This window comes from Erinaceus europaeus, chromosome X, assembly GCF_950295315.1.
Source record: "Erinaceus europaeus chromosome X, mEriEur2.1, whole genome shotgun sequence".
Taxonomy (NCBI): Eukaryota; Metazoa; Chordata; class Mammalia; order Eulipotyphla; family Erinaceidae; genus Erinaceus; species Erinaceus europaeus.
The window spans coordinates 92,580,018-92,604,532 of NC_080185.1; the positions used below are offsets into that span (position 1 = coordinate 92,580,018).

The 24,515-nt window shown below is 43.2% G+C and overlaps 1 protein-coding gene across 2 annotated transcripts in view; it reads left to right on the plus strand.

The window, feature by feature from the left end:
- DIPK2B (divergent protein kinase domain 2B) overlaps nt 1-5,254 on the plus strand; it is a 60,435-nt gene extending 55,181 nt beyond the window's left edge. For both annotated transcript variants that reach the window (XM_060182506.1, XM_007528214.2), the window contains one exon: nt 1,614-5,254. In XM_060182506.1, coding sequence (XP_060038489.1) covers nt 1,614-1,954 — 341 coding nt within the window. In that variant the 3' untranslated portion in view covers nt 1,955-5,254. The remainder of the gene's footprint in view (nt 1-1,613) is intronic.
- Nucleotides 5,255-24,515: the final 19,261 nt, after the last annotated feature.

Here is a 24,515-nt window from a genome sequence, read left to right on the forward strand (position 1 = left end):
TCTACAACTCTTTGGACTAGTATAGGAGAATAAGTGTTCATTCTGCTTTGAAAGTCTTAATAGAATTCACCAGTAAAGCTATCTGGGGCGAGGATTTTATTCTTGGGAAGATTTTTGATGATAGATTCAATTTCTATACTAGTAATTAGCTTGTTTAAACTATCTACTTCCTCTTGGGTTTGGCTTGACAGGTGTTATGATTTTTAGAAAGTCAAACATTTCATCTTGATGTCCAATTTATTTCCATAAAGATGTTCTCAATATTCACATAGGATTTCTTTTATCTCCCCATTTCAAGTTGTCATTTCACCTCTCTCATTCCTGATTGATATTATCATCGTTTCCTCTTTCTTTTTGAGAATCAAACCAGTGGTTTATCTATTTTCTTTATCATTTCGAAGAACCAGCTCATGGTTTCATTAATCATTTGCATCATCTTTCTGGATTCTATTTCATTAACTTTTTGCTCTGATTTTGACTATTCCTCTCTTCTGATGACTTTTGGGTTTCCTTGTTTCTCCTTTTCTAGTTTATTCTGTTGTGATGTTAGGTAACTTAGTTGAGATTTTTGCTTTGTTAATATTTTTGTTTATTTATTTATTTATTGAGAGAGGTGGGGGGGGATTGCTCAGTTCTGGGTTATGGTGGTGCCAGGGATCAGGGATTGAACCTGGGATGTCAGTCTCAGTCATGAAAGTCTTTTGCCAGAACCATTATGCTGTCTCCTCAGCCTTCTTCTCCAATTTCGGATACTGCTTACACACAAAGACCTACAACAACAGTTCAATTAAACCACACTGATTCATTCCCCAGATTGCATTCATTAGAATGATTCAAATGGGGGAGCCTGGAGTTAGCGTAGCGGATTAAGTGCATGTGGCGCAAAGTGCAAGGACTGCAGAAGGATCCCGGTTCCAGCCCCTGGCTCCCCACCTGCAGGGGAGTCACTTCACAGACAGTGAAGCAGGTCTGCAGGTGTCTATCTTTCTCTCTCCCTCTCTGTCTTCCCCTCCTCTCTCCATTTCTCTCTGTCCTATCTAACAACGACGACATCAGTAACAACAACAATAATAACTACAACAATAAAACGACAAGGGCAACAAAAGGGAATAAATAAATAAATAAATAAATATTTTTTAAAAAAGAATGATTCAAATGAGAAGCAAGTCTGATTGTGGAATGCTCAGGTTATGTTAACCCCCAAGTAGCAGTCCTAAGACAACTGTTGATTGCATCCTGCTCCTCTTCCCGATTTTGCATTTTCAAAAGGCAAAAGAATCAGGTCCTAGTCATTTCTCACGTTTCCTAACACAGTAAATATAATGGGGGCAAATCTCAGTGTAGGCATGAACTCTGCAATCAGATGCCCAACTTCTGTTAGTGAGAAGTGTAGGCTTTTCCCATATCCTGACCTCAACCCATCTCTCACAGCAGAGAAAATTCCTCCCAGGTTGTTCTCAGGATGGGCCTAGAGTGTCCTAGAGCCTTGAATCTCCTGGTTACAAGAGATATTAGAAGCCTGAATCGCTTTCACCTAGTGGTTACAATTAGTCCTGCCTCCGCTAAGGAGAACAGAAATGGAGCCTGTGTGGTATTTCCCACTTCTCTTTTAGGGAGCCAAGTAGCCACCAAGGTGGGAGAGAATAAAGACATCTTCAGCTGTCTCGTTTCTGGCTGCCAAGACAAACTGCCCTCCTGTGACACCGTTCCTGAGAAACAGAGCCTGGTGCTGGTGTGTCGACAGCTACTGCCTCGACTTCTCCAGGAGAAATTCCCCTCCCCAGTGCAGGAGGAGATCAACAGGATGCTTGCTCGGTGTGGTGAGGACACCTTCCCAAATTCTGAAATTCTCAGAGCTGCCAACCAGCTGAAGGACATCTTGAGGCCCCTAAGGACCTGTGACCCCAGTTTCGCCTACCGCTACCCAGACTGCAAATATAATGAGAAATTCTGAGAGTGCTAGCATCAAGCTGGCCTCCAGGGGCAACATCCTTAACCCAGCTCCCCCTCCTCCCCCCTGCCCCTACTTTCTCCAGTCAAGTAGCTGCAAGGTTGGGAAAAAAAAAATGCAGCTCTGGGGAAACTAGGTGGTGGCTCACCTGGCAGAGTACATTTGTTACTGTGTGCCAGGACCCAGGTTCAGGCCCCCAGTCCCCACCTACAGAGGTGGACGAGTGGTGTAGTAGTGCTGTGGGTCTCTCTCTCCTATCTCTATTTCTGTCTTTTATCCTCTATCAAGCAGAAAGAAAGAAAGAAAGAAAGAAAGAAAGAAAGAAAGAAAGAAAGAAAGAAAGGAAGGAAGGAAGGAAGGAAGGAAGGAAGGAAGGAAGGAAGGAAGGAAGGGGGAAAATGATCACCAGGAGTGATGGAGTCATGTAGACATCAAGTTCCAGTGATAACCCTGGTAGCAAAAAAAGAAAGGGAAAAAAAAAAGAAAGAAGGAACTAATAATAATAATAATAATACTATCATTAAGGCAGCTATGTTTTTAGACAGTAGGAGAAATGCACGTCTGTTTCCCAGAGACTGAGGGACAGCGGTGTGCAATGTTGTCCCCCACTGCTGGAATAGCATAGGACACCCGGAGGTTGGGGAGGGCATCAGAGGACCCAAGTGTAGACAGACACTCACTTGACCTCCTGGAGTCTCTCTGGCCTCTCCTCTGCCAGACCCCAAAGTCAGTGAGAGAAGCCAGTTAGGAGCTGGGGACAACTAACTGCTTTACAAAGTGTGTTCTGGCCACCTGCCGAGGCAGGGAGATTGAGATGATAAGAGTCAGGGAGGCTGGGGCAGGGTGGAAAGGGGAGTGGGAGGTTGGAATGAAGGGGAATAGGTGGGGGAGGTGAGGCTGTGGCACGTTAGCACGTTAGCCTTCCTGCTCCCAGCACCCCATCCCAGCCTTCCACCAGGGGTGAGAAGACCACTGGCCAAGGGTACAAGTGGACAGGGCATTCAAAGCACCTCATGGTGTAGGAAGGAATCACAAGTAGGAAAGGGACAGGGGAGTGGACAATGTGTTCATCTGGATCCTCTGAGAAGCAGGTGTCAAGACAGAGTGAGATGAGCAAGGACTGTGACCTGGGAATTGGTGCAGTGGAGAAAGTATTTAACTGGCAAGCATGAGGTCTTGAGTTCGATCCCTGGCATCCAGTCTACCAGAGTAGTGCTCTGGTTCTCTCTCTCTCTCTCCCTCTCTCTCTCTGTCTCTTTCTCTCTCTCTTTTATAAATAAATATCCGTTAGAGGTCTGCACCCCACCTTTTCATCCAGCTGGCTGGGAGCTCCCCAAGAATGTCCCTTTGTGCCCCACATAATAGCTGTCACAAGCAAGGACCTGGGTTCAAGCTCCCCACCTATAAGGGAGAAGCTTCACAAGCAGTGAAGCAGTGCGGCAGATGTTTCTCTCCCTCTCAGTTTCCCTATCCCTTCTCAATTTCTCTCTGTCCTATCAAATTAAAAAAAAAATCTGGCACAGGATTGGGAACAGAACAGGAGCTGGGGAGGTTCTCCTGCTGAAGATGCTGAAGACAAAGACTTTGTTCTCTAAATCTTTTCTCTGGGTGTTTTGCACATGTCATGTGTTACAGAACCTCATCCCCCAAATCTATAGGTTGAAAACCTTCCTCCTCCCCCCACCAAGGTGATAGTGTAAAGAAACCAGCTTTTGGGGGAGTCGGGCGGTAGCGCAGTGGGTTAAGCACACGTGGCAGTGAAGCGCGAGGACCGGCGTAAGGATCCCGGTTCAAACCCCCGGTTCGAGCCCCCAGCTGCCCACCTACAGAGGAGTCACTTCACAAGCGGTGAAGCAGGTCTCCAGGTGTCTATCTTTCTCTCCTCCTCTCTGTCTTCCCCTCCTCTCACCATTTCTCTCTGTCCTACCTAACAATGACGACATCAATAATAAGTACAACAACAAAACAAGGGCAACAAAAGGGGAAAAAAAAAAAAGAAACGAGCCTTTGGGAGACTATTAAGTAATGAAGGTGGAACCCTCAATGGAGGGATCAGTGTCCTATGGAGGGGACCCCCTAGAGATATTTCTCCCCTCCCACTACGTGAGAACACCACAACCGGGTACCGACTATGAACCAGGAAGCAGACTCTCATCAGACGCCAAATGGCTGGCACTTATTTCTTGAACTTCCCAGACCTGTGAGAAATAAATGTTGGTTGTGTAAATAAATGAGCCGCCCTGTCTGTGGTATTTTGTTATCTCAGCTTAGACGGACTGAGCCACCATGCTGAGTACAGATGGACAAAGCCACTTCCTCCAGAGTGACTCTTTCTCCTAACCAGCAAGGAGGCAGGTGAGCCAACACACAAGTGACTTCAAACAGAACAAAGTCACTTTGGCCTATTCTCAGTCCATGTGAGTACTGTTTTGAGTTTCACCAGCCACTGCCTTCAGAAGCAGGTCTCGAATTTGTACAAAATGAAAGTGTGGGGCCTCCTGGTATTAAACATTGCAAGATGGACAGTTTAGAAAAAGAATAGTGCTGTGCATAAAGAAAGTGTTGTATCCTTGAGCATGAAGTCCCAAGTTTGATCCCCAGCACCACATGTGCAGCACTCTGGTTCTCTCCCAGCTTCTCAGAAATAATATCTTTTTGTTTGTTTGTTTTAATATTTATTTTCTTTTGTTGCCATTTTTTATTGTTGTAGTTATTATTGTTGTTGCTATTAATGTCATCGTTGTTGGATAGAACAGACAGAAATGGAGAGAGGAGGGGAGACAGAGAGGGGGAGAGAAAGATAGACACCTGCAGACCTGCTTCACCGCCTGTGAAGCGACGCCCCTGCAGGTGGGGAGCCGGGGACTCTAACCGGGATCCCTAATGCCGGTCCTTGTGCTTTGCGCTGAGCTACCGCCCGACTCCCAGAAATAATATCTTTAAAAGACTGCAAGATGGGGACAGTGGAGTGTCAGATTAAGCATGAGCCCCAGTAAACTGCATTAATTCGCATGCCTGCGAAGCTAATATCTGAGAGCCCGAGAATCCCAATTCTTCTTAAACTTGGCATCGAATTTGTTTGGATTATCCAGATGTCTCATTTGACTTTCAAAACCAAGGGGAGCACATATGGGATCTGAGATGATTTATGGTTTTCTTAAAGACTTATTTATGGGGCCAGGGGCTGGTGCACCTGGTAAAGCACACATGCTACAATGCACAAAGGTCTGCGTTCAAGTCCCCAGAACCCATCTGCACCCCCCACCACCGGCAAAACTTCACAAGCAGTGCTGTATCTCTCTCTCTCTCCTATATCCCCATTCCCTACCGATTCTTCTCTATGTCTATCAAATAAATATTTTTAAAACATTATTTATGGGGGGGACACCACAGAACCACCCTGCCACATGCAATGCCAGGGATCAAACTCAGGGACCTTGTGTTTGAGAATTCAGTGCTGTCTCCACTGTGCCACTTCCTGGGTCCAAGATGATATATGAAATATTCACCAACCACCATGGGAAAGGGGTTGACCTGTAAGAACAGACTCCACTGACTGCGATTATCAGGTAGGAATATCCCACAGCCTTGCAGGCAAGCCCTGTTTTGCAAATGAGGAAGCAATTTTATCAGTGTTAAAGAAGATCCACTATCAGTATTCAGTGATTTGCAGTCACGTTTCTGGTCCTACTGCTTTCCCAGTCCTCCTCTGTAGCAGCTGACATCTGCCTGACATTTCCCTGAGCTTGGACACTCCTTCTAGAATAAAAGACTTTACTTGATATATATTCCTTTTTGTGTGTGGTGGGTGTGAGGGGGAACCTGGAGTTCTAGGAATCAAGTGTCTAATGTGAAGTCCTCTGTCAGATTCTGGATCAGTCAAAAGGCATCAGTGATGCCAACATTCAGCAGTCAAAACCCACCAGAAACATATTGAGAGTTGAACAATTTACTTATTATTTATCGTGCAAGGTAGGAGCCAACGAGATAGCTCACCAGGGAAGGCACCTGTTATGTCATAAGGGCAGCCTAATTTTAGTCCCCAGCCCCAACCCCACTGGGGAAAGCTTTAATACTCTCTCTCTCTCTCCCTCCCTCCCTCCCCCCTCTCTCCCATGTCTTTGTGTCTGAAAAAGTCAGCCCACAGCAGTAAAGCCCTGAGAACAATAAATAAGTAAGTCAATTCATTGAAACAGGGGAGAAACCTGGGAATGTCTCACTAAGAAGAAGGTTGAAAGGACTTCTGTAATTTGGGGGAGGTTTCAAGGAAGCGAGGCTTTGCCCTGGATTAGATGCTGTCAGGAAGTGGGAGTAAATCCACAAGTGACTCCATCTCAATAAATCTTCCCCGTGGGGCAGGAGGAACCAAGCAGGCTCCCAGTGTAGTTGGGAAGCCACAACAGTCCCCCACAGTATCCAGAGCTGGGGGTGGGGGGTAGGTTGTCGGGTCATTTTTTGTTTCAACAATGTTCACGTTGTTTGGGTTCAGACACAAGGACAGAGAGCCCTTGTTTTGTCTTGATCCATCCTGGTCACAGAGTGGCCTTGTTTGATGTCGGTGAGCTAAGAAATTGTTTATGTTCAAGGAGAACACGAAGGCCTAACTGTGTGTGGTGGTAGGGAGGGTGAGAGGGGTGTGGGAGGTGGGAGGAGGCCAGTTCAAAATAACGTGGAAGGGAAGGACTGGCAATATCTCATCAGTTCCCAGATTCCCTGGACTACTTTTCTTTCTTTTTTCTTTCTTTCTTTCTTTCTTTCTTTCTTTCTTTCTTTCTTCTTTCTTTTTTTGCCTCCGGGGTTACTGCTGGGGCTCAGTGCCTGCACCACAAATCCACTGCTCCTGGAGGATATTTTTTCCCTTTTGTTGCCCTTGTCGTTTATCATTGTTGTTATTATTATCGTTGTTGTTCTTGCTGTCGTTGTTGTTGGATAGGACAGAGAGAAATGGAGAGAGGAAGGGAAGACAGAGAGGGGGAGAGAAAGACACCTGCAGACCTGCTTCACTGCCTGTGAAGCGACTCCCCTGCAGGTGGGGAGCCGGGGGCTGGAACCGGGATCCTTACGTGGAGCCTTGCACTTAGTGCCATGTGTGCTTAACCCACCACACTACTGCCCGGCCCCCCTGCTACTTTTCTAAGTGGGACAAGTGATGAAATCCAAAGAAAGGCTACTAAGTTGGTACACAGTATTGTATCAAGTTCATTTCCTACTTTCAATAATTACATTATGGTTACATAATACTAAGGGAAGTTGGGTAAAAGAACACTATATACGATTTTGGAACTTTTTTTTGTAAGTTTAATATGATTCCAAAAGGAAGGTGCAGAAGCAATTCAGCCCAGGAAGAAATGGGTTCTGCACCAGGTAAAAAAAAAAAAAAAAAAAAAGAAAGAAAAGAGAGAGAGAGAGAGAGAGAGAGAAACTAGCACGCATCTTGGGACTGTGCTGTAGAAAGTAACAGACATGCCCCAAAATATTGGGTGTGTGATAAGATGTAAGATGATCCTAACTGAAACTCAAAGCAGAATCTGACTGACTTTGAAGTATGGCACCAAAGTAAAAATCTCTGGGTGGGGTGAGGGTAAATGTTCAGCTTCACTGGTGGGGGGTGCGGGGGGAAGGGACACAGACCTTTGGTGGTGGGAATGGTGTTAATAAACACTTCTATTAACTTTCAGTCTCACAAATAACTATTTAATTAATATGAGAGGGGGGAAATGGATTGAAAGTCTCAAACTTTCTGATGCATAGACCATAGGCTGAGTAAATGTTCCTTCAGTTTAAGCACTTAAGACTGCAAATTGGTAATCAGATTGAATTTCAACAGTGGGCTCAAAATGTTAATACATTTCTAATAATGACTTGTTCTTTGAAATATTAAATCTCCTAAAAACTCAGACCAGGGAGAACAGAAACAACTGGTGGCATTACCTTGTAAGATACAGCTATAGCATAAAAGGACATAAATAATGGTGAGGTCTTGTATGATACAGCAAATTCTAACAATGGGATTTTCAAAGTTAACTCAATTATCAAAATATTTGGCTATAGCAATAACTATCTATTGCCTTCTTAAACCCTAAGACAGCAGGAACCTTCTCCCTTCTCTCTATAAAGCCCATACATCTCCCAGTCCTGGAACCTCTGGGGTGAGGCTCACTTTCTTGCACGCTTCTCTCAAGTCTTATCAACTGATACTGCATCTGCTGATCCCAACCAAATCAATGCAACCATTACCACCTTGGCATGCTCCACTTTGGACTGTATCCACAGACTTCAGGCGTGGAATGTCAACCCTTAAGCATCATTACTTGGGTGAGACCTTTCCTAGCTTATAGGATTCCTTAATTCCATTTCAGGTGACACACTTCTTAACAAAACCTCAAAACCTAGATATAGACCAGGGCCCATGAGATAGGGCATATGTACATGTATCCATAAGTTAAGGGAAAATATAGACCTTAAAGCAAAAGTGCACAATAGTTTGCAGTGAGTCAATAAATGAAGCAAGTAGCAAGACCTAAAAAGACAACTTAGTACCTAATGAAACAGTTTCTACTTAGACCTAGATGCCCTCCTCACCTACTTTCCCTCAGTCACTCCAATGCTAACCTTGTCAGACTACAAAAGCCGAATAAGGGCAAGAGACTGGAAGACTTTAATGATGACTCTTTAGTCACTACCAGGCCGCCCCATCAGCTGAAGTCTTAGTCAGGGAGTCCTGGGATTCCCACATAGACATGATGGGCCTAGACCTCAAACAGATCCCTCTCGCCACTGTCACTTGTCATCTCCATCAGGAACAACATAATGGATCCTTTTGTGGGCCCCTATAGGACCTTGTCCTCAATGTGGATCAACAGTGGTAAGGAATGTTCCATTTTCCAAAGGGAGGTTGGACAACATACTCTACCTACTACCCAAGGAAGATGAGTCCTGAAATTAGTGCAGCCTGGAACGTTCCTAGCCATGACCACAGAATGTGAGCTCAGACCTACAAGGATGCAGATGTTACATAGGCTCCTATACTGAATAAAGACCTCAGATCAAATCAGTGGGGTTTACAGTTAACAATATTTATATATTTTCCCCATATTTGGGAACTACTCTCTTCCCTGATCCAGCTTTCTAGTCCTTTTTCTAACTATGACACCATCTCCCCAGACAATGACCTGGGTCCACCTGCATATAAGATGTCAGGTGCAGGCAAAAACTAGTAAAGTCCACCTGGTTGAGTGCATGTATTACAATGCGCAAGGACCCGGGTTCGAGCGCCCAGTCCCCACCTGCAGGGGAAAAGCTTCACAAGTGGTGAAGCAGGGCTGCAAGTGTCTCTCTGTCTCTCTCCTTCTCTATCACCCTCCACCCTCTTGATTTCTGTCTGTCTCTATCCAATAAATAAAGATAATAAATTTTAAAAAATTAAAAAAAAACTAGTAAAGTCAAAGGCCCCTTGGAATATACCTAAAATAGACCTACTAGCTTTTTACAAAATGAAGACCCCAAATCTTCATCTGCAATATTCTTGCCTTTAGGTTCATGATTAGTCAACAATTTGTTCTGCTTTATATCTTAACTCTTTTTGAGCCACCAGCTTCCAGATACCATAATGCCAGCCTGACTTCCCTGGGCAGATGACCCTAGCAATGTGTCTTGGAGCTTCACCTTCCCCGATCCCTGCCCCATTAGGGAATGAGAGAGAGAGAGAGAGAGAGAGAGAGAGAGAGAGAGAGAGGCTGGGAGTATGGATTGACCTGCCAACGCCCATGTTCAGTGGGGAAACAATTACAGAAGCCAGACCTTCCACCTTCTGCACCTCACAGTGATCCTGGGTCTATACTCCCAGAGGGATAAAGAATAGGGAAGTTATCAAAAAAAAAAAATCGGATATGGAGCTCTGGGGGTGGACATTGTGTGGAAATGTACCCTTCTTATCCTGTGGTCTTGCCAATATTTCCATTTTATAAATAAACATTTTTTTTTTAAAAAAAGATGATCCCAACTATGAAAAACATATGAACAATGAGTTGGATTAAAAAGAAAATTCAATACAGGTCCAAAAAGGATGACAGAGGACCTAGTGGGGGTTGTATTGTTATATGGAAAACTGGGAAATGTTATGCATGTACAAATTATTGTATTTACTGTTGAATGTAAAACATTAATTCTCCAATAAAGAAATTTTTAAAAAAGAAAAAGGAAATTCAGGGAGCTGGGAGATGGAGCACCTAGTAAAGTGCACACGCTACCATGCGCAAGGGCCTGGGTTTGAGCCCCCACTTCCCACCTGCAAGAGAAAAGCTTCATGAGTGGTGAAGCAACTACAGCAGATGTCTCTGCCTCTCTCCTTCTCTACCACTCCGACCTCTCTCAATTTCTCTCAGTCCTATCAAATAAATAAATTAAAAGTAATAAAGAAAAAATAAATCAATCAAATTTAAAAGTATTTAAAAAGAAGAAGAAAATCTAAGGGTCTCTGTGGTGGTACACTCAATTACCATGTGCGAGGACCTGAGTTCAAATCCCAGGTCCCCACTTGCAGGGGGTGGGAAGCTTCATGAGCAGGGAGAACAGTGCTACAGGTGTCTCTCTCCCTCTCTATTTATCTCTGCCTCTATCAGAATATAAGGAAAAAGAAAAAAAAAACCTGCCACGTGGAGCAGTGATATTGTCACAGAGGCAACGAGCTCCAGTAATAACCCTGACAGCGCTTTTTGGGCTCACTGATACTCATTGAAATACCACAATACCACTTTATTTTTGCTTCTTCTCTCCTTCTGTCATATTCAGTTTGTCCAAGTGAATGTGCCCATACTGACTGGGACTCTTGTGCTTACTTCTAATTCTTTCTCTTCTACACACAAACCATGACACCTCATAGAGAGGGCTTCTGGCATGAGTTGAAATCTCCATTTAATCCGCCACATACCCACCTCCAACATCACTATTTCACTGATCTGTTTCTTGCCTGTACTGGGAATACCTCTCTGAAAAGCCATTCTTTAAGGAGAACTGTCAAAAGTATCTTTTTTAAAAAAAGGTATTGATATTTCTAGCCCACCTCCATGTTAACTATCAAGCTCAGGCAAAAATTAAAATCATGGGCCCCCAAGGAACATACCTAGAGAAGACTTCCTAGCTTCTTACCACTCTAAAAGCCCTATTTTCACTTGCTCTATTCCTTCTTTCTGGTTCTTATTTATTAATCATTTTGTCCTGCCTCATAACTTACTGCCTTTCAGACACCAAGTTGCAGATGCTACTATGATTCCATCCTGACCTCACCAATGTGCCCTGGAACCTCACCTCTCCAGAGCCCTACCCAACTAGGGAAAGACAAAAAGAGGTTGGGGGTATGGATTGACCTGCCAACACCCATTTCCAGCAGAGAAACAATTACAGAAGCTACCTTCTTCACCCCAAAAGGAATTTTGGTGCATACTTCCAGAGGGAGAGACATGTTAGGGAAAGATCACTTAGAGGGTTCTGAAACCCAATTCCATCAGGACCCAGAGAGAGAAAAGGGAAAAAAAGGAAAGACATTCAGAAGTATTGATAGGTGAAGTTGTGACTTAAAATGGAAGAGAAGGCAGGGCCATAGGAAAAAAATGAGAAAAAGATACAAATAAATAGTTACAGAAAAAAACAGTCAATCCATATCTGTGACCTTGGGAGAATTACTGCAGTTTCCAATGGAGGGAATGGGGACACAGAACTCTGGTGATGGGAACAGTGTAGAATTGTATCCCTATTATTTTGTAAATCACTAATAAAAATTTTAAATGGTATTTCTTTATTATCTATTGGACAGAGATAGAGAGAAATAGAGGGTGGGGAGGGAGAGAAGGAGAGAAAGAAAGAGAAACACCTGCAATACTGCTTTAATGTTTGTAAAACTTTCCCCCTGCAGGTGGGGAGCAGGGAGTTGAACCCAGGTCCTTACTTATTGTAACATGTGTGCTCAATAGGGTGTGCCACTGTCTGGCCCCCATCAAAAGTGTCTTAATGGGCTAGGAAGATAACATAATAGTTCCGCAAAAAGTCTTTCATGCCCGAGGCACCAAAAAACCCAGGTTCAATCCCAAGTACTACCATAAGCCAGAGCTGAGTAGTTAAAAAAAAAAAAGTTTTAGTATTCTATATGTCAAAATTATACACACCCTTAGTTTGGTATTTATGATCCTACCAAGGCCAGTAATATTTCAAGAAAAGTTATGGAACTTGGTAAGACTATAACCATAGTGAAAAGTAATTTGGCAACATTCATCAAGAACCTCACAAAGAATCACACACTGTACCTAATAATTCCACTTTGGGGATACTATCCAAAAGAAGCGGTGGAGATGTGAGAGACTTATGCCCAGACTGACTATTATAAACATGGAGTGAACATTTATAGCCCCTGCTCAAATGACAGGAAAGACAACTTTTAATAAGTATAAACTACCACACAGGGGGAAATGAGGAGGAAATCAGAAATAAAATTTTGAAAGCTGGAAAGCAAAAAACTTAGCAAGACCAAAAGAACTGAATCTTAAACTGACAGTAAAGAACACTGAGAACCAGACCAATTTACAACCTAAAAACAAAACAAAACAAAACAAAAATCCCCAAAAGGTTAAGGAATTTGTGGAAGAGGTGCTGGGAAAGGGGTTGCTGAAATAAAGAGGAATCTTTTTAAAAAATTTTTTATTTATAAAAAGGAAACATTGACAAAACCATAGGATAAGAGGGTTAGGGAGCTGGAGGAGATCATGCATGGCAAAATAACTAAAGTAGTAAAAGACAATTGCTGGATGGTTTCATTCAAAATTATTTTCCATTGGTACTAGTGTCTGCTTTTATTCTGGTGAGAACTCTTTTAATTACTGTCACTTTTTAAAAATATATTTATTTATTCATTTTCCCTTTTTGTTGCCCTTGTTGTTTTTATTGTTGTAGTTATTATTGTTGTTGTTATTGATGTCGTCGTTGTTGGATAGAACAGAGAGAAATGGAGAGAGGAAGGGAAGACAGAGAGGGGGAGAGAAAGACAGACACCTGCAGACTTGCTTCACTGCTTGTGAAGTGACCCCCCACCCCCGCAGGTGGGGAGCCGGGGGCTTGAGCCGGGATCCTTGTGCTGGCCCTTGTGCTTTGCACCACGTGCACTTAACCCGCTGGGCTACTGCCCGACTCCCAATTACTGTCACTTTTATAGCATAGTTTGAAATCAGTGCTTGATGCCTCCATTTTTCTTCTTTGAGAATTGCTTTGACCATTTGTGATCTTTTCTGGTTCCATAGAGTATCTACTTATTTACTTACTTACTTACTTACTTAGTTTTTATCACTAGGTTTATCTCTGGGGCTCAGTGCCAGCACTACAAATTCACCACTCCCAGCAGCCATTTTCCCTCCCCCTCCTCTTTCTATTTTATGTGATAGGACAGAGAGAAATTGAGAGGGGAGGGGAAAGACAGAGAAACAAAGAGAAAGATAGACACCTGAAGACCTGTTTCACCACCTGTGAAGTGTCCTTATGGATAAAGTGGATGGAACTGGAGAAGATTATGCTCACTGAAGCAAGTAAGGAGGTGAAAGACAACTACATATGCATAGTATAGACAAGAAGAGAAAGGAAGGAAGGAAGGAAGGGAGGGAGGGAGGGAGGGAGGGAGGGAGGGAGGGAGGAAGGAAGGAAGGAAGGAAGGAAGGAAGGAAGGAAGGAAGGAAAACTTGAAATCCCCCAAATCAGAGAGCTTGTTTGGAGGTTCTAGCAGGGGAGCACAGCTATGAGTATACCCTCGACCGAGGAAAAAAAAAATAGAGTAAGTAGGGATTATTTAAAAATTTTTAAATAAAGAAATGAACAGATTACCAAAAGTTTGGTTATGGTTTTATTAATAATAGTTGTCTCCCTGAGTGTCCACAACAGAGTTTTGCATGAAAGCGATGTTGAATTCACAAAATGAGAGAGAAGGAGGGAGTGATGGAGGAAGAGAGAGAGAGAGAGAGAGAGAGAGAAACCCAATCTGTCATTATCTTTCCTACAAGAGGAAAGAAACAGGGAGTCGGGCGGTAGCACAGCGGGTTAGGCGCACAAGGCACAAAGCGCAAGGACCGGTGTGAGGATCCCGGTTCGAGCCCCTGGCTCCCCACCTGCAGGAGAGTCACTGTTCATAAGCGGTGAAGCGGGTCTGCAGGTATCTATCTGTCTCTCCCCCATCTCTGTCTTCCCCTCCTCTTTCCATTTCTCTCTGTCCTGTCCAACAATGACGGCATCAGTAAAAATAACTACAACAACAGAGAAACAATGGGGACAACGAAAGGGAAAATAGACAGAAAAGGGGGGAGGGATACAAACACGGAGGAGGAGAAGAATATTAGGAGCTCTGTTCACAATTTCTCTCTCATCTTGGGCTTTAAAAATCAGAAGAACCAGCCATCTGAGTAGAGGCAGAAAGTACCCAACACCAAACTCTGCTGTCCCTTTGGTTGATACCACCACCCTTCAAAAAAAGCTGTCTGGACCCCCCCACCAACAACTATTTCTTCACTTTTTTTTTTCTTTATAGTTGTCATTTTTTTTCCTACTTGGCAACAAACCTATAGGATTAATGCTCACTCTGTCACACTCTGGAAACTAGCTCAACTGGCTCCTGAAGCAGCTGCCAAAAGGTTAAGAGGCTGAATGGGGTTAGCAAAAGCTTCTGCAATTTTTACAAAATTATGTCTTCCCAGAAAGGCTGTGTAATAATAGTTTTGGAAGGACAGAGAGGTCCTGGTAGAGCTGATCCCTGTCCCAAGACAAGTCAACCCTTTTGCAGCAGGAGCCCAGGGAGCTGCCCAGAACACTGGCTCCATCCACAGACTCACCCAGCAGCTGCCTGCCAGCCTGCCCTCTGCAGAGGACACACCTCCACTGCGCTTCCTTCTAGCCTCCTACTGAGCTTGACTGGCTTGAAAGATTACTTCATTTCCCGCTCCCAACTTCTTCCTTCTTTTCTTCTTTGAACTGAGGTAGAACTTAGACACCAACAAGAAATCATTTTTCAGGCACCACCACCCACTGGAGCACCATCCAGCTATAGAATTTTTCTCCAAGAAATATGTTCCCTGGAGCTTCGCATTCACTTTTTAATCCTTTCCCACCCATAGCAATGGTAACCATCATCCTATACTCTCTCACAATGATCCATTCTACCTGTTTCTTGGAGCTGCACATAAATGGAGTTGGACAGTATGTGTTCTTCAGTAGGTGGGGAGCCGGGGTCTCGAACCGGGGTCCTTATGCCATTCCTTGTGCTTTGCTCTGCCTGTGCTTAACCCACTGCGCTACCACCCGACTCCCTCCTCCTCCTCCTCCTTCTTCGTTTCTCTCCTACTTCTTCTCCTTCTATTTCTTCTTCAACATACCTTTAGGTTTATTCACATTGTGTCTGTACTTAATTCCTTTTTACTGCTTAAGAAATTTGTTAAATATTTTATTTATTAATTAATGAGAAAGATATGAGGAGAGAGAGAGAAATAACCAGGCATCACTTTGGTACATGTGTTGCTGGGAACTGAACTCATGACCTCATGCTTGAGAGTCCAATGCTTTATCCACTTCACCATCTCCTGGACCACCAGATTTTTTTTCCTCCAGGGTTATTACTGGGGCTCAGTGCCTACATGACTCCACAGTTTGCCGTGGCCATTTTATTTTTAAGTAGATGGTAAAAGGTAGAGATAGAGAGGAAGAGAGAGAAGAAAGGAGAAAGAGAGAGAGAGGAGATAACTACAGCCCTGTTATACTACTCATGAAGCTTTCCCTCTGCAAGTGGGGATTAGGGGCTTGAACCTGGGTCCTCACACATATTAATGTGTGGGCTATCAGGTAAGCCACCACCTGGCCAATAGAATTGAATTTTATCATGTGAAGATACACTGCTTATTCATTCATCTATTGAGGAACATTCAAGATGCTGCCAATTTGGAAGTGTTATTAAAAAAAAAAACTATCATGAATATACTTGCATATGTCTTTGTGTGACATATGCACCCTGATGTCTTAGAGGAAGCCATTTCTCCTGAGGAAGAAGCAGTTGAGCCTGGGACTAAAACATTGACCCACTGCAACAGGATACCAAGGCAATGGCCTCAACTCTAGGGCCCATACTCACAGATAGATTTAGGGCATCAGTGAAACCTCTTCACTTTTTAAAAAAATTAATTTTATTATTATTTATTTTCCCTTTTGTTGCCCTTGTTGTTTTGTTGTTATAGTTATTGTTGTTGATGTCGTCATTGTTGGATAGGACAGAGAGAAATACAGAGAGGAGGGGAAGACAGAGGTGGAGAGAAAGACAGACACCTGCAGACCTGCTTCACCACCTGTGAAGTGACTCCCCTGCAGGTGGGGAGCCAGGGGCTCGAACGGGGATCTTTACACCAGTCCTTGAGCTTTGCGCCACCTGCACTTAACCCACTGCGCTACCACCCGACTCCCCTTCACTTTCTTTTTTTAATTGAGGAAGATTTCCAATACTTCTAACAGTCCAGAGGCTGATGGCAGTGGGAACTGTGAGAAGGTCTATATATGTACATATATACATGTGTTGTTGTTGTTATTATTATTATTTTGGTTACCTCCAGGGCTTCTTTATCCCTTCAAACTGATTTTTTTTTTTCAGATAGTGATGGAGAGGGAGAGGGAGAGGGAGAGGGAGAGGGAGAGGGAGAGGGAGAGGGAGAGGGAGAGAGATCATAGCATCAAAGCTTCCCTCAGTGCAATGAGGACTGGGTTCAAACCTGGGTCACATACATGGAAAATCAGTGCACTATCCAAGAAAGCTACCTTACCAGACCCCCCCTTTTTTTTTTAAACCCTACCTCTCTGACATGAACTTTCTTTCCTTTCTCTTTTCTTTCTTTCTTTTTTTAAATTTTATTTCTTTATGAGAAAGGTACGAGGCGAGAGAAAGAACCAGACATCACTCTGACACATGTGCTGCTGGGGATCGAACTCAGGACCTCGTGCTTGAGAGTCCAAAGCTTTATCACTGAGCCACCTCCCGGACCACGACCCGGTGTTTTTTGTTTCTTTGTTTTGTTATTAACATTTTGTGCTTGGCTGCATATATCTTTAGCCTCTGGTTGGGCAAATATAAAGGAAATGACTTGAATATGAATACTATACACAGGGTTTGAGTCAACCTCTTTGTTTTGTTTTTTTTTTTAATTTTTTATTTCACTTATTATTGGACAGAGACAGAGAGAAATTGAGAGGGGAGATAGAGAGGAAGAGAGACAAAGAGAGACCTGCAGTTCTGCTTCACCACTTGTGAAGCTTTCCCCCTGCAGGTGGGGACCAGAGGCTTGAACCTGGGTCCTTGAACATTGTAATGTGTGTGCTTAACCAGGTGCACTACTGCCTGGCCCCCGAGCCAACCTCTTTGTGGAAGGTCCTGTTTCATCCATTACTTCCTTGGCTTCTATGAACACTCAGGGAGGATTATTAGTGACTGATCTGCAATAAAAATGACTATTGGAGGCTGGGTGTTTGCACACCTCGTTGAGCACACGTTACAATGTGCAAGGACCCAGGTTCAAGCCCCTGGTCCCCACCTACAAAGGGAAAGCTTTGCGAGTGGTGAAGCAGTATTGCAGGTTTCTCTCTGTCTCTTGCTCTATCACCCCTTTCCCTCTCAATTTCTTGCTGTCGCTATTTAGTAAATAAATAAAAAGATAATTAAAAAAAAAACTACTATTGATAACTCTAGCCCATGGAATTGTCTTGGAGACCATGATTTTCATGAAGACCAAGGAAAGTAACCTGGTCTCATCTGCACAATCTACGATGTTAAAGAAGGTTTCCTACAATCACAATGATGCCTGGGCAGGGGGTGTTCCCTGTTCTGATTTCCAGTCCCTAAGGCTAAGGGTAACCTCTAACTCATCTTGCCTGCAGTAGCATATTTGTTGAGTATTTTCTGTGGGCCAGAGACCATTACGACTTTTGTGCACACTTGTCTTTTTTGTTTGCAGTTACTTCTCGTATAAATTGAGACGGCAGATATTATTCTACTCTTGGGATGCATTGGATCGACCTTCTCGTGGTGCATCCCGTGAGTACCCATTTATTGGGGAAACTGACGATCCTTCCTAGCCGACTGAATCCACATGGATCCCAGTCACTTTCAAAGCCAGCAACAAGCAGCTCCTGACAGGTTTCAACCTGACCTGTTGACTGGCTACTGAAGAAGGGCAAACGCTAGAAGAAGAAGAATTCTACTCTTTGCATGGGTGAGGACACAGTGGCTTAGAGAAGATAAGCATCTGAGCTCAGGTTTCTATAACAAAACACCACAGACCGGAAGGTTTAAACAAAAGAAATACCTCTCCCAGTTCTGGAGGTTGGAAGTCCAAGAGCAGGTGCCAGCATGGTCAGGTTCTCTGGTCAGAACATTTTTTTCTGGTTTGAAGATGACTGCCTTTATCATCATGTCCTCACAACTCAACATAAAGTGGACAAAGAAACTGAAGTGTAGTCTTTTCAAAAAAGAGATATCTAAGTAGCCCATAAACATTTGAAAACCCTTGAGATATATATTTATAATTTTGACTTACAAAGTTATAAGATAACAAGGGGTATAATTCCACACCGTTTCCACCACCAGAGTTCTGTGTCCCTATTCCCTCCACTGAAAATTACAGCAGTTCTCTTAAGGTTGCAGACATGGGTCATTATTTCTACAACTATCCGAATATATTTGTATATATCAGCCCATTTTCCCCCCTTAGTCCTGTATTCTCTTCCTTTCCAAGTCACACATATACCTACTACTACTTTCAAATGTCCTTTTTTCCCCCTCTTCTCTCTCCAAGTCATGATGGAGTTGGAGTTGAGTCCCCTCTAATCATCTTCCCCTATCATTTCTCCCCCACTGGGAGTATGGACCAAAGTTCTTTTTGGGTTGTAGAAAGTGGGAGATCTGGCTTCTGTAATTACTTCTCCACTGGACATGGGTGTTGGAAGGTTGATCCATACCACCCCTTCCCAGCTTATTCATTTCTTTTCCTAGTGGGGTAGGGCACTGGAGAGGTGAGGTTCTGGAACACATTGGTGAGGTCATCTGTCCAGGGAAGTCTGAATGGAATCATAGTAGCATCTGCAACTTGGTGGCTGAAAGGCAGTTAGGTATAAAGCAGGACAAAATGATTAATGAACAGAAACCAAAACGTAAGGAAAGAGCACATGAGAATAGAGATCCAGGGTGAAAAGAAGCAAGGAAGTCTATTTTAGGTATGTTCCTAGGGACCCATGACTTTAGTAGTTTTTGCTTGAGTTTGATACCTAATGTGGAGGTAGACAAATATATTGTGTGGGGAGACGGTGTCAGAGTTGAGAATAGGGCTAGAAAGTTGGATTAGGGCAAAGAATAGCTCCCAGACTTGAAGAAAATCTATGAATAAAATTAACTGTTTACCTCCATCAACCTGACCCAGGGCCCATATCTAATTATATTTAGCACAGAAGCCTGTGTACCTCTGAGTCCCTATTGGTCTGAGTTCACTGTTCATGGTCACAGCTGGGAACATTCGAGGCTGCACTCATTTCAGGACCAGTCTTCCTCAAGCGGCAGGGTAGGATGACCCAGCCTCTGCTCGGAGAGTGGGGAAAACATTTTTTTTTCACTTCACTGTTAGAGGAATACAAACGAATTGCCATGATGATATACCACCATACATATATCGTATTGGCAAATACGTAACACCATAATGTCCTAATTACAAGTATTGGGGAAAGTATCTCATAATTGCTGATGGATATGCAAGCAGGTATCATCTCTTTGGAAAATTGTTTATCAGATTCTGATAAAAATAAAGAAATACCCTTTATTTTCACTCCAGTTCACAAAAGTTCCTCATGGTTCCCATCGCTGTGTTTTTGCTGTATGCTTTGAAGTACTTTCATTTGAGCTCGCAAGTCACCGAGCTGTGCATCGACAGTGACTCTCCTTTTCTTCTAGCTACTGAATTAACAGTTGAGAAGTAGTAATCATTCAGAGAACACTCTGCATTACATGTCACTCTTCCTGTGTTCATATATATTTACTCGAGGTTATCTTCAGCAAGTTTTGCTGGGTATGTGTTACCTTTGCCCCAACTCATCTCCACCACCACCCCGCCCCACACAATGTGACTAGGGAATGGTTTTATTTTGAATTTCTAATCTATCTTGGTCCTACTTCATGTGTCTGGAACACAGTTCATAAAACATCCAACTTGTTATGTAAATATGATAAGTCAACACTAAGTGAAGTGTTCAGCCCGGTGTAAGGAGATGAATTCACCTTTCACATACATTATCAAATGTCACAACAATGTCCTATTTTGGAGACTCTTATGTCTGCATGATGACTCCACCATTCCCAGTGACCTTTCTTTCTTTCTTTCTTTCTTTCTTTCTTTTTCTGATAGAGACAGAAACAAAGAAGAAAAAACAGACGACTGAAGCACAGGACCACTGCTCATGAATCTTTCTCTCTGCAGGCTTGAACCCTAGTCCACACATATGATAAAGTCTGTGCTGTGCTGTACTGGGTGCACTACCACCCAGCTGATCCTTTTTTTTTTTTTTTTTTTTTGTCTACTCTTGAACTCCTTGAATGAGTTAGTTCTACTTGGGGATGAAGTCCAATTATTAAAACATCCTCCTCCTGGATTGTCACTTTGTTTCCTTATGCCTCCTCAGGATGTGGCTTGGAGCAGGTACCTTTCCAAGACAATTAAATCTGTCTGAAGAAATCCAATGCCGTTACCTCTTTCTTCTACCTTAAGATCCACGCCTTGGAGACCCGACATTTTTCTTTTGGTAGATTCCTCACTTAAATTTCCTTCCTGGGATTCTCCCACTTCGGTTATAAATCCTGGCCAGTCCACACAGGAGAACCCATTGTTCTCCCTACCTGGACTCTTGCAGGGCTCGCAGCTTCATTTGCCCTCAATTATCACCTCCAGAAGCAGACCAGGTTTGGGTTGCTACCTATATTCAGTTTGTCATCTTTACAGGACTTTAACTTCAAAGTATTTTTCAAAAGGAGAAAAAAAAATCATCATAGTAACACCTGCCCAAAGACAGCAAAGGACTAAGAGGTGGGGGGGGGGGTCTTAGATACAGAGAGCAGATTGAAGGTTGCTAGAGCCAGGGAATGTAGGAGGCAGGAGAAATGGGAGAAGTGTCTCAAAGGGTACATATTTCCAGCTATTAGTCACAAGGATGCAATGTAAAGCATGAAGAATATGATTTTTTACAAAGATAGACACGGAGTTGGGCGGTAGCGCAGTGGGTTAAGTGTACGTGGCGCAAAGCACAAGGACCTGCATAAGGATCCTGGTTGGAGCCCCCGGTTCCCCACCTGCAGGGGAGTCGCTTCACAAGCGGTGAAGCAGGTCTGCAGGTGTCTATCTTTCTCTCCCCTTTGTCTTCCCTTCCTCTTTCCATTTCTCTCTGTCCTATCCAACAATGACATCAGTAATAACTACAACAAAACAAGGGCAACAAAAAGGAATAAATAAATATTTAAAGAAAAAAAAAAAAGAAAGAAAGACACAGAGAAAATGGAGAAGCAGAGAAAAATTCAAAGGGACCATAGCATGGAAACTTCCTACAATGTGGTTAGGCCTGGGCTCATACCTGAGTTAAATACATGGCAAAGCAACATAATATCCAAGTGGTCTATTCTTGCTTGCCTTGGAATTATAATTAAAAATACAATATTGCATATTTGAAAGCTATAAATATAATATTACATATTTAAAAGTTATCATAAGGAAATATATTTTTGTTACTGTGCACTGTGACAAATGTTAACTAGACCCGCTGTAGTGACCATTTTATATTGAATCATTATGTTAAACAACTGAAACTAATATATTGTCAATTATACCTCAAGTAAAAAAAAGTTATAAACCAATCTCAGTAACAACGAAACATGCAAAAACATGAAATGAATTATTTTAAGTAGAATTAAGTGGCGTATATGAAAAAGCTACATCTACTGCACTGCCAACTGCAAAGTCAGTATTGAATATATTATAGGCATCCCCTCTGACCTCTTAAAGATTAGGTCATAAGGTCACGTTCTTAATATTTAGAAATTTTCTCCCCAACAGACCGTGTGAACAGATTTTTTTTTACACTTCATAGTTTTCCAAAAGGGAGACATAAGATTCAACCATTTGCTCCTTACCAAGTGGAAAATAGTACACGGGAAAGATAGAAATTCAGCTGAAAATTAAGAGACCATTCTTGTTCCTCTGGGAGTTGCTTGCTGGTTCTCATTCAGCCTCTAGAGGGCATCCAGAAAAAAGAAATCATGTTTTTCTGATGAACTCCAGCTGTCTCTGATCTCAGAAGTTTTCAGTGGATCAGTGTTGTGATTTCTGCGTAGTTGCGGAGTTGGAAACCAGCACTTGAATATACTCCAAATCCTGGGGAAGGAGGGAGGAAGGGAGGAGGAACTGGGGAGAACACAAAGGGAAATTTTTAGAGTGACTGAACTGCCCTGAAAAACAAAGCCCCACCCATGTAGTCACCATTACAATTTTTTTTTTTTTTTTTTTTTGCCTCCCGGCTTATCACTGGGGCTCTGTGCCTGCACTATGAATCCACTGCCCCTGGCAGCCATCTTTTTTCCATTGTTGTTGGATAGGACAGAGATAAATTGAGAGAGGAGGGGAAGATAGAGAGGGGGAGAGAAAGCTAAGACACCTGAAACCTACTTCACCGTTTGTGAAGCGACCCTTCTACAGGCGGAGAGCCAGGGGCTGGAACTGGATTCTTGCGTGGGTCCTTGCTCTTTGTACTATGTGTGCTAACCCGGTGCACTACCGCCCGGCCCCCAACTTTTATTTATTTTTAATAAAAAAGGTGTCAGTGGAGGACAGGTTGGATGGAATTCAGACTGTGACAAATAAATCTAACTGTATTATAAATGTGTGACGTAACCTCATTGAAGTTAGTGGGGACAAAACTAACTGACCTAAGTAACTTTAGAAAAGTTACTACCCCCAACTAATGTGATTATAATAATAATTAATTATTGATATTTTAAGCTCTAAGACTATAAGAAACACCTTGCATTCTCTTTAAGACCCTCATTTCTCCTAGTCCTGGTACCTCTCGGACTATGCCCATACTTCTTGATATTTCCTCTCTATAATTCCTTACCGTCATACCATCTCTGTTACCTTCAACTAAATAGCTACTGGTGCTGCCACCCCACATTATGCTGCTACTGAATTCCTACTACGGACTGTAGCCAGTGATACCAAGCCTGAGAAGTCAACCTCACAACTCTTCAAATCTAGTCATGCCACCTTCCAGACACCAAGTTACAGATGCTACCATGACTCCACCCTGACTTCTCTGAGCAGAAGACCTCACCAATGTGTCCTGGACACTCGCATCTCCAGAACGCTGGTCCACTAAGGAAAGACAGAAACCGGCTGGGGGTATGGATCGACCTGTCAATGCCCATGTTCAGTGGAGAAGCAGCTACAGAAGTCAGAACAACTACCTTCTGCTCCACTAAAACAAATTTGATCCATACTCCCAGCGGGGAGAAGTGATAGGATGAAGATAAGAGGACTCTGACCTCCAGCTCCATCAGCACCCAGAGAGAGGGAAAAGGAGAGGGACACATGGAGGTGGTTATGTTGTCATGAATGGTGTGGAGGGGAAGAGAGGATTGAATCAGAAAAAAAGGAGGCAATTAATGTATGAATGTGGACAGATAACTGTAGAGATGATGGTTGACCCATGTCTAAACCTTAGGGGAACAGTGGTGGATGGCAGTGGGGAGACTGAAGTTTCAGAACTGGTGGTAGGAATGATGTGGATTTAAACTCCTGTTGACATGTGATTCTATAATATAAAAAAATTTTAAAATGCGAAAAGATGACAATGACAGTGGTGCACCCGGTTAAGCACACGTAGTACTAAGTGCAAGGACCTGCTTAAGGATCCGAGTTCAAGCCCCCACTCTCCACCTGCAGGGGAGGACACCACAAGAGGTGAAGCAGGTAAACAGGTCTCTTTCTCCCCCTCTTGTCTCAATTTCTCTTGGGGTAGATTCACAGTGCCACCAGCACCAAGCTCCAGTGGTAACCCTGGAGGTGCAAAAAGAAAATGGAAAAAAAAAAAAAAGGAAGAAAGAACCAAGTGTTTTTTTTTAAATTTATTCCTTTTTTGTTGCCCTTGTTTATTGTTGTAGTTATTATTGATATTGTTGTTGGACAGGACAGAGAGAAATGGAGAGAGGAGGGGAAGACAGAGAGAGGGAGAGAAAGACAGACACCTGCAGACCTGCTTCACCACCTGTGAAGCGACTCCCCTGCAGGTGGGGAGCCGAAGGCTGGAACCCGGATCCTTATGCCGGTCCTTGCATTTCACGCCAAGTGCGCTTAACCCGCTGCGCTACCGCCTGACTCCTGAAGCAAATGTTTTTATTAGATACTCAAAGACTAAAGACAAAGTGTATACAGTCCAGACTTTCAGAAGCATGACCAGGATAGAGTAGCCGCTATAACGCCTC